This window comes from Cupressus sempervirens, chromosome 8 (genome assembly GCF_028749045.1).
Source record: "Cupressus sempervirens isolate cs-2001-9-10 chromosome 8, ASM2874904v1, whole genome shotgun sequence".
In the NCBI taxonomy this organism is placed as follows: domain Eukaryota; kingdom Viridiplantae; phylum Streptophyta; class Pinopsida; order Cupressales; family Cupressaceae; genus Cupressus; species Cupressus sempervirens.
Genome location: NC_143125.1, coordinates 430,271,669 through 430,283,018, shown reverse-complemented (window position 1 = coordinate 430,283,018; position 11,350 = coordinate 430,271,669). Strand labels below are relative to the sequence as shown.

General features: G+C 32.2%; 1 protein-coding gene across 1 annotated transcript; it reads left to right on the top strand.

Annotated features, from left to right (window-relative positions):
- The first annotated feature begins 8,996 nt into the window (after window positions 1-8,996).
- On the top strand, window positions 8,997-11,072 carry LOC149543073 (putative methyltransferase TCM_000168). Its single transcript, XM_089797995.1, has 4 exons — window positions 8,997-9,169; window positions 9,256-9,636; window positions 9,781-10,047; window positions 10,526-11,072. Exons 1-4 carry the CDS (start codon window positions 9,098-9,100, stop codon window positions 10,883-10,885), a joined length of 1,080 nt encoding a protein of 359 aa, XP_089654121.1. The 5' UTR covers window positions 8,997-9,097; the 3' UTR covers window positions 10,886-11,072.
- The last annotated feature ends 278 nt before the right edge of the window (window positions 11,073-11,350 follow it).

Below are 11,350 nucleotides of genomic sequence, written 5' to 3'. Positions count from 1 at the left end.
CATATCTAACGAAAATGATGAAGAGAACCTTGATATAACTATAATTAGAAAGGCATACGAGCCCCTATACGAAGGCTCCCAAACAACACTTCTCTCCATTGTATTATTGTTGGTAAATTTCAAGGTTATGAATGGTATATCCAATGTAGTAATCTCACGTATGCTAAGGTATAATGTCATTTTTGTCATCTTCTATATTAGCATGCCATTAATGCTCTTTATATTAACACATTTATTTTTGATAGGTTGATAGGTGAGTGTTTGTTACCACCATCAAACATTATACCTTGCTCTTACCAAGAATTATTGGCCATTATGAAAGATATTGGAATGTAGTATCAAACAATATATGCATGTCCCAATGATCATATTATAGACCATAAACAACATTAATTTGGAACACAATGCCCTAATTTTCACATTAGTTGATATATATCAGATCAAATAATCAAAAAGGTCTCTTGCAAGGTTCTTCAATACATTCTCATTATTCTACATCTGCAACGATTACTTAGGTGCACTAGCTGGACACAATTTATGGATTACCATGCACACAATAGAAGTCAAGATGACATTATGTCAATGCCTAAGGATGGTTATGCATTTAAGGACATAGAAGATAGGTTGGCAATATTTAAAGAAGAACATCACAATCTGAAGCTTTCATTGGCAGAAAATGGTGTCAATCCATTTCGAGAGATGAGATCTATTTACTTGGTCTGACCTGTTTTTGTTATTAACAATAACATTACTCCTTGGATGTTCGTAAAGAGAGAGCGCATAATTTTGGCAATGAATGTACCAAGTATTTTTCCATTTAATAGTCATCTAAATTAATTTATAAACACAATATTAAAATGGCCATAATAATTATGTTGTATTTATGTTCATTGAATGAGGTAAGTACCAAGTGAAAAATATGAATGTATATATTCAGCCCCTAACTAATGAGTTGTTGGAGTTATGGAATGAGATTACTATGTACAACATCTCTAGACCAATCTATGAAAGAAAATTTTAATTCTATACAATACTTGTATGGACAATACATGATGCCCCTGGGCTAACACATTTTTGTGGTATGTAAAACTGTTAATGCATATTTTTGGTATGTAATAGTGCTAACACATTTTCATTGTGTGTTTAAGTTGTGTGTGATAATTTTAAATATGAATCTTCTAGTACACATGTCATCCTATTATACATGATCTTGCATGTCTAATTTGTGGTCCAAAGATGAAATCTCGTCATTCAAAAAGTTTAGGAAAGTAGGTGTTTGATGAGCATAGGCACTTTCTCCAAAAAAATCATAAGTATATAATTACCAAAAAATACCTTTTGAATGAGAAAGAAGAGACAAAATCAAAGTCCTGAAGAATGAAACCTCACATATGGAAGTTGGAATAGAATAAAATGAATTTTTGAGGTAATGTCATTCCATTTGATGTAGTTTTCTATATGAAATTTAAATTTGGATACTATCTTTTGTTTAGTAATGATGTAATTGATGTCTATGAAGGTCTTCAAGGCATTGATGAGAAACTTCTAAAATGACTTAAAAGTTGTCATATGATAGGCCAACATTGGGGCAAATAATAAGAAATATTTAATACTTTAAATGATAAAATTCAGCTTGGTCTATATGTGTCAATCTGAGAGCATAAGCTTGCGAAAGGTGTCCAAGTAGTATGCCATCAAGGGATGTCATTTGTGAGATGAGGGATTATGAATGGAGCTACAACACACGAAAACTAACTCACACCAAATCAAAATGCTTCTATGATAGGAATTGTCACTTCTAGTAGCATAAACTTACTGAAGTATAACATAAATATTCTATGATAAAATAACTACAACTCTTAACAAATTATCAACTCGTAATCTAATTCATATGAAATGTTATTATACAATCAAATATAGATATTAAACACATAAAATAATATACTATGATTAAATCCATATTATGTAATGCTAAGATAATTAACATAAAAATGAAAACTAATTTAAATGCGAGTGAACCCATAATAATGGGTTCCACTTTAGTGGGACGAACAAAAATGAAAAAAATTGCAAAATGAAAAATTGAGTTTACCATATGTTTGCGTGAACATATGTGATATATATGTTCACGCAAATATGATTTGCATGTTCGCGCGAACATACGTTCACGCGAACATGGTAAACGTGTTCGCGCGAACACCATGTTCGCACGAACATGCAAAATCACAAAAATTTTAACTTATTTCTTTTTTTCTTTTTTTTTTTTTGCTCTTTTGATTGCCATAATTACAAGAGAATGATCTCCTACTATAAAATAAAAAATGTCAAAATGTGCTGCTTGGAGCAAGTTTTCCAACGACTATAATTTTATTACATAATTTAATCATTAAGACTTTCAAATATGAGTTTAACTTATTATAGGTTCATTACTGATTGAACATCAACCGACTTTGACACCTTGGAAAAATTAGTAAATTGGGTCAATTTTTTTTTGAAAAATATGGAGGCACTGACTTATTGAGATAACTTTCTATTCAAAAAAAATAAAAATGGTTTATGATAAATTGACTTCAAATTATCTGTGTCAAACAGAACGTATGTCTGAATTACGGTTCATGTCACTTCAAAACTTCATAAATTATACAATATTCAATAAAAATAAATCAAACCAAATGAAAACACTGGATATTGATGTTACAAATCCAACGCCGAAAGAATTACTTCATTATCATTTCTAGAAAAAAAGTTATGTGTGTCAAATAGACTGTCACTTTTTAAAATATTGAATTTTATTATGTACCACTTTTTGGAGGAGATAAAAAAAAATTGACATAAATAAATTTTTTTTTAAGATTAAAAAATATGGTTACAAAAGAGGAACAAAGTACTCAAAATCGCTAGTTTATGTCATCTTGAAATTATTTATAGTTTTGGAGATATAGTCACTTGAACGTGACGTTTGTTGCAAAAATATTGATTTCAGTGTCAAAATTGGTCAAAAAGTGGAACCCATTATTGTGGGATCACCCATGCACTCCAAACATAATTCACAAAAAATAATCACTGGGTAACTTCAGAGTGGGCTCTTCCTCCTTAGCTACTTGGTGAAGAAAAATAATTGTCTTACACCTTTGTAATCATGCAAATATGGAACTTATATTTCAGAATAATAATAATACTCTATGTACAATAATCCCTTCTACAAAAATCTGTGTATTCAAATCTGCCTCCTCTTGCTATGATATTTGACCCCCCCTCTGCCCCCCCCCCCCCCCCACCCCCCCCCCCACACACACACACACGATTGCTATAAAAAAAACACTAAACAAAATATGTATGAGATATCTATGTGGCTAGCTTATGGCCAAGCAAATATAACAAAACAATGCCACATGAATTGCATTTATAATTGCACATAAATATAGGAAACTAAATACTAATAAAGTTTCCCATGTGGATAGATGCAACAAAATTTTGCCTTGGTTATTTGCTATTGTTTCCCTTGCATGGCTGGAGGTCATTGTATGATGGAAACAAAGGTAGATGTTAAGTAGTTTAAACTCCATATAGATTGTAATACATGTATCCAACCAACATATATTTTCAAATGAGATTGCAACAGTAGACATTTTATTCTAGAAGAATAATAGTCCACGTCCAAATGCAAGAAGAAGTTACAGTCCCAACTGGAAAGCGACGGGAAGTTCCAGTCTTGATTGGCAGGCGATAGGAAGTTGCAGTCCCGACTAATAGGTGACAGGTAGGCGATAGGAAGTTGCAGTCCCAACTGACAGGCGACAGGAGGTTTGTTAAATAATAGAAAGATCTACAATGATGAATCAACATACTGCAGTAGTAAAGATTAGTAAAACATAATCAACAATGAATTTTTCATATTTTAATCCCAAAACAATATTAAATACTACTTAATTATATTAAACTATATGCAACATTATAATGGTAAAATGGAATGAAATGGGGTACAAATGGAATAGAGAAGTATGTAGGAAAGTGTGTAAGATAGATTAAAATAGAGTATTAAATAGGTTATAGTTGGCTCTCATCATTCCCCCCAACTTAGCTTATTGCATGTCCTCGTGCAATCATTATGATCATGAGGTTTTTAGTTTGAATTAAAAGCACTTTAGGTTTATGGTTTTTAGCTTTATCTCCACCCTAAACCATGATAACTCATAGGTGAACAAAAATTCCTTTCTTTGCTTTACATGACAAGCTTTGTTATGTTTCTTCTTCAATAAGGATATCACTTTTTACTTTTCATAAGGTGTTTCTTTTTTCTCCTTTCTTCAAGTCTTTTTCAATTTTTTATTTTTTTAATAGCATTATGGTTCAAAGGGTTACATATAGGAGAAATTTATCTCAATTTGCACAAGAGGAGTTTAAATGAGTGAAATAGGAGAGATGAAAGACAAAACAAAGGCTATTATGCAATGGATGCAATCGATAGTATAATGGGTTTAGTAAGGGCGATAGATGGAAGATAATAGAACCATTCTTCCCCCCAACTTAAAGGTTGACCATCTATGGGAAACAGGGAGAGGATAAGGTGTTTCATAATGATCAAATATAGTAAGAAATACAAATAAAGTTAAGAGATAAAATAAGGAAAAACAAAATCGATTGTTTTACCAACATGCATGTGCAAAGAGACTAATGTCAAAACCGAGAGCAACTCAACAATTGTGGAAGAATCTACAACAAAGAACAAAGAGAAGTATCCAGAACTACAACACCACAAAATACCACCATCTAACTAAAAACATTGAAGAGAAGACCATAGAAGGAACCATAAAACTAGGAGAGTGACTGCAATTGGAGGGGCTGCCATCACCAACTGAACTAGTATCTAGATCTTATAGGAAGTAGCACATTCTACTAAAAACACCTCAACTGAACAAGCAACTTAGGCTATGGGTGATCAAAGATGTGAAGATCACATTGAAGTGGAGTAGAGTTGTAGAATGAGCAACAGGAGGTGCCAAGAATGAAAAGAACTACTGAAACCAATGAGTGTTCTTGAAAAGAATGATTAGTAGAAAAACCAAGAACACAAATTATTGCATTTTTCAATTTTTGCTTTTTTTTTTTTTTTTGATTTTGATAACGACAAGTGACCATTGAAAAATCAATTTTCAATCATTCACTGCTTAATGGCATTGTAAAAACAATTTTCACCACTAAGAATTTATTTTATAGTTAACATCCATCGAAAATTGGTTTTCAGATATTAACTAGCCAACAAAGCCCAAAGGTTTTCATTGTTGGATCTTTTATTTCTTTTTTTGTTCTTTTTTCCCCCATTTTTTCTGATTTTTTTTTCAATTTTTCAATAACTGCATAAAATGACTAAAGAAATGAAATCTAAACATGGATGATAAAAAATGAGACCATCCAAAGCTTGAATTTTTACCATGACCATGTAGAAGGCACTATTAAGACTTGATTGCATAAGGAACTTGAAATGATAACCAAGAATAACCTCATCAAAACTGAAACCACAAACTACTGTACTAGAAACATTTTTGATCTATGTATCTTAGACTATTAAATCTAAAAACTGGCCAGAGAGCTTCAGAACATACTAGGACACTTGGATGAAATAAGTACTCACAAGGACGATGATTCTCATATTTCTCTATGCTGACAAAATAAGAAGACATCTCTTGAAGATATGAACCCTATCCTTGTGAAGCTTGTGAAACATCCATAGTAGGAAAATATAAAGTTGCAAGTGACACACCTTCATTTCCAAATACATGAGTATGGAGTGAAAACCAATAGTAGTCACCAATGTGTCCATAGAACTACACAGAGATACAACTTGAGGAATGAGTGTAGTAGCTGGCACTTTATTCAAAGTATCTTTAGATGTGTTGTTGAATAATCATGAATCTCATAGGCCATGCTACATATTTTCCTCCATGTGATTAATCACCAAAGAAAGGAAATCTCATCTCAAAGTGGTGGATATCCTTATGCCAAAATCTACATGTGATCTTGAATAGTGAAACACCTATGAAATGGATATGCACCATATAGCTAGCAAGCACACATAATGCGAACAAAGCCAACATAGTGTGTTATGCAATGCTTGTGTAGAGAAGCATCATCAACTAGTTTTGTACCTCACCAGAACAATAGATCTGTAACCATATTCTCGAAACCAAGCATATCAAGTATAGTAAAGAAATTTTATCCAATTAATAACCCTACCATTAAGTAGGTTATTTAGTTTTACAAATGATAGATAGAGTTATTACTATGAATAGATACTTGATAGAATGGATAAATACAAATAAACTCTTGTGTTCATATAATAGCAATGCTAATTAACACTAGAACACATACCTTGAATTGTGGAGATGTCACATGTGGAAGTTTGTTGAAACAACCAATGAAGCTTAATTTAAAATCATCCAAGAACCACAAGATTGGAGGGATTCCCCCCAACTTAACTTCATGCTACAAGGTCATGAAATCATTAAGATAACCAAAGAAATTAGGTAACCCGAAGAGAGTAACACATCTTTAGAATTTTGTGAGCCTTATTGAATGATAGATAAATCAAATATTTCAATAATTCAATGGATGTATTCCCAAATTAATTGTAGGTTATAAATGTATAAGGAATTCAAATCATCCAAGGAATCAAGAAATCAACACATGTAATCAATGAATGATCAATTGGATATACAAGAACCAAGAATGAAAAATGTATAGATAGTAATACTTTGATCCTTGTTTAAACAAATCATCCATCGTTTATTTGGTCATCTTAGGACAATAGAAAGAATCAACGATAAGGAATAATGATCATCTAGTTTAACATTTTTGCCATTAATGCATAGAATCCTGTATGATTGTGCTTAATCAATTATTGGTCCCAAATCAAAAATTATGTGAGGGATGCACATTTTAACCATAGGCCTCCAAATATCAATATGTATAAGTAGAAGAGTAATAAAATACTATTGGAGGATTTGGCAGCATGTTTGTGGATTATGGAATGCATATGGCTTAAAATTACTTAGTGCATGATTGATATTAACACACATACTCATGAGTCCATTAATTAAAATTTGATGCAATTTTAAGTATGGGCTCATTTGTAGGTATTTGGAATTCACTACGTAGAAAAGAAGAATAAAGTGGATTATAATTCAATAAATAATATTGTTCTTCTAATTTAATTAAACCAAAATTACATTCCTTAAGTGCATCAATATATTCCAATTTCGATTTACCAAATTCAAGCACATCATCATATGGTAAAGGGATATGTGAAACTTTATAGGTACTATTAACCACCTTATTATGAAGTGTTATATGAGGCAATATAGTTTCATTTGGTGGATATAGTGGAGTGGGTAGAATATGATGTGAATAGAAAGATGATGGTAAAAATGGAGGATGAAATTTGTTCCCCAAAATCTATGTGAAAATGACCTATGAACCTTCTAAAAAGCTCCATAACCCTAACTATCTACCTCTAATTTCTAAAAGTCATTAAAATATTAATTATTTTAATTGATTAAAGTCTATAAGTATAAATGATCAAATTGATCAAATGATTAATGCTATGTTGGTAATGAGAAATGTTTAGGAAGAAAGTGCAATTTGGAGGATTGAAGAAGGACGAAGTATGCCTGCATCCTGGCTAGAATTTAGTGGAAAAACTTTTCATGGGAATCCATTAAAATGATAAATCTTGTAATTGCTCTAGTTTTTTTAATGTTTTTGGATGGGTGAATCCCCGTTCTCTTGGTGTACCTTTTATATGAAAACTTTGGATGATTTATGATGAAATTATGAGAGATTTTGAAGTGATTGGGTTTGAGTTGAAGTCTGGAAATTGTAAGCACTCACATTTCTTGATCCATACCAAGGATGAACAAAGACTGTAGAATTAAAACAGATTATGGGAGGCTTGTGGATAAGTCATATGAATGGGTAAAGAAGCAGAGTACATTTTTTCCCAAGGAAGCTTTTTCATTGGTCTTCCTCTTTTGGAAGTGCCCTTCTGAATGATGGAGTGCTCCCTTTCAACAAGTTTACTGTAGATTCAAAATATTGTCATTCTTCTCAATGCTACAATCAATAGAATTCCCTTCTCCACTCATTTAGACTTGTCCATTTATTAAAGACTGCTTGATATACTTATGTCTTATTGTTGTTTCGTTCTTCTCTATTATCATTTTCTTCTTATTCATCATATAGCTTCTGTATTATAATTACTTTGGGTTTTATTTATTTTTATCACGAGTACAATTATGAAGATCTTTTCTATTAATTTTTTTTTTCTCAGAGGGTGACTTAGGGAGTGTTGAAACTTGAAATCAAATGATGCATCTTTTCACTCTAGCTAGTCATTGGCCAACCTTCATTGATGTCCAAAACATATTAGACAAAATCACAAAACTATTTTTTCCACATATTTGGCCATCTCTTCTCATTTATTCTAATAATAGTTTGTTCTTATCTAGCGTTCCTTCAGATAGGATCTTGAAAAAGAAAGCAAATAAAAACAGTCTTCCTTTAGTAGGCAGGGGTGGCAAACAAACCGTGATTAGCAACAGAGGATCATATTACTTATGTGGTTGGATTTAACAGAACCGGATCAAGAATAGGTTTTAAAAAATCTAAGATATTCTTGTGTGCTTGAACAAGTTATTTGGGATAAGATTATATTGGTATTTCAGTCAATATCAATGTAAGCGAGCAGGTCACTTTGAAGGCAGATATTGAAAAAAGAGGTGAAACCGTTGGTGTTCTTATTTAATTTTTTTTTAATGTATATAATTTTTCTCAGATCTATATTTTAATTCTAAACAACAACTGCTTAATTAGAAGATAAAATGTTGAAAAAAAAACCAAAACTTGTTCCAAAAGTCCACATGCTTCACTATCTGATTACATTTGTTACTTACTTCAATGACTTTAAAACATAAAATCATCTATCAATTTCGTCAGCCATTACCTATCTGCTGATGAGAAATTAGCGTTCAGCATTACCATCTCATCTCAATAGTTCTTATATTAGATTGTCAAAACCCAGCCTTTCAAAGCCAAGCAGAAGATGGAGAAAGTCCTTTCCATGAATGCAGGCAATGGAGACTCCAGCTATGCTCAAAATTCCACATTATTCCAGGTTTGATACCCACTTTCCTACACATTTTTCTTCTTTATCTGACGTTATCTACGACTCACCCAAATTGGATCTGGTCTACAATGCAGAAGACCACATTACTGAGAGCAAAGCCATGGCTGGAAGAAAGCATTCGATCCTGGAAATCCATGTTTGAGTGCGAGACACTCTGTATTGCAGATCTGGGTTGTTCATCGGGGCCCAATGCACTCCTCGCCACTCAAATAATCACATCAGAAATCCGAAACAAATATACTCACAAAGGAATTAGGGTTCCTGAGCTTCAGATCTTCTTCAACGACCTCAAGTCTACTGATTTCAATACGCTTTTCAAACTGATATTCGCTGCCCCGCTGGCGGAAGGATGTTATTTGGTGGCGGGAGTCCCTGGCTCCTTTCACAACCGGCTTTTCCCCTCCCGCAGTCTCCATTTCATCCATTCCTCCAGCAGCCTTCACTGGCTCTCGCGGGTAATTTTCTCTCTCTAAATAACAAAGGGATATTAGCAGATCTTAGAACGAAAGGGATTAATAATAGAAAATCTTGTGAAATAAACTTTAAAAATTTGATCCTTTTATGTGCATTTACAGACTCACCATATTTCGTGTGGACAGATACCGCCAGAGATGGAAGATAAAAAGAGCAAGTGGTGGAACAGAGGGAGGATACACATGTCAGACAAGGGGCCTCCAGAAATTGGAGATCTGTACTTTGCACAATTTCAAAAGGATTTCAATGGGTTTTTGAGAGCACGGGCGGAAGAAGTGGTGGAAGGAGGGCAGATGTTTCTGGTGATTCCAAGTGCAGACAGAAGGCAGCCCTCTTTCTTGGCCTTCCTCGGGGAATGTTTAGGGTTTGCCATTCAGGATTTGGTCTCTCAGGTTTGTTTTATGGAATCGTCGGGGACGACTTTAAGTTCAATTTTTATTTTAAATAAGTCAAATTTAAAGTTTGTTTTTAAAGTTAAAATCATGAGAAGTTGAAATTAGAGTAATTTCTATTTTCATTTTAAAATATATTTTACTAATATTAAAAAATGAATCAGTTGGATTTTTCTAGTTTTTATGTATTTATTTTTGAATCAAAAGGCACAATTGTTTATGTAACTTAGATTTGAATTTTAGAATCTGATTAGTTTCCATATATCTTTCTTTGTTAAACAAACATTGAATGATGGATAATGGATTTTCATCCAATGCTAAAAATAGACACAATCGAATTGAGAAACTAATGACATTACTAATAGATTGTCAGATATTGTTATTTGATTTTCTTATTTTAATGGATATATACATGTATACATTTATTTTTAATTGGAAATATTATTTCATTTTCAACTTTTACTTTTTTAAATTACAGGGAATTGTAGAAGAAGAAAAATTAGATTCTTTCAACCTTCCAATTTACACTCCATCTGAAGATGAATTAAGGAGTGAAGTGAACAAAGAAACCTCTTTTACTATTGTAAGACTTGAATTTATCATTGGTGATGGTGGTAGTATAGGTAAGTTGGATGATATCGAGAAGGGAAAATTATTTTGTAAACAAATAAGAGCAACTACAGAGGGTTTAATTTCATATCATTTCGGAGAAAAGGTAGTAGAAACTATCTTTCATAAGTATGGAGAGATCCTTGGAGCCAACGTCATAAAACTTGAAGAATATATGAAGGAGTCAGATACAATTGCATTAACTCTTGAAAGAAATGTCTCTATTTGAAGTATACCAAGAATGATGAGAAGAAATTAACTCTATGAACCAACATCATAAAACTTGAAGAATATATGGAGGATTCGTATAAAATTGTGCATTAACTCTTGAAAGAAATGTCTCTATTTGAGGTATATCAAGAATGATGACTCTATTAGATTTTAAACAATTGCAATAGAATAATTTTTAAATACAACTTTAGTGTATCCAATGTATTGGTGATAGTATGAAGAAGTATGAGTTTACTAAGTGCTCAAAAATAGTTTTAAATCTAGCTTGATGTTACCACTAGGACAGCCCTAAGTGTGTAATGTATCTTTGTTGTAGTATCCAAAGTTGGATTTTTCATTGTACTTGCATTAAAAAATGATACAATGTAATAGAATAATTATATTTACTGAATTAGTCCATCACTACTTTAATGAAATTCCTATCTGACATTATGTTTTTGAATTTATTGTGTGATTATTTTTG

Bases quoted from the DNA above. Each gene is read 5' to 3' on its own strand.
- LOC149543073 (XM_089797995.1), top strand. From the start codon at position 9,098: ATGGAGAAAGTCCTTTCCATGAATGCAGGCAATGGAGACTCCAGCTAT. The intron at 9,170-9,255 runs GTTTGATACCCA...TCTACAATGCAG, and splicing joins AAAATTCCACATTATTCCAG to AAGACCACATTACTGAGAGC. The intron at 9,637-9,780 runs GTAATTTTCTCT...TCGTGTGGACAG, and splicing joins GCCTTCACTGGCTCTCGCGG to ATACCGCCAGAGATGGAAGA.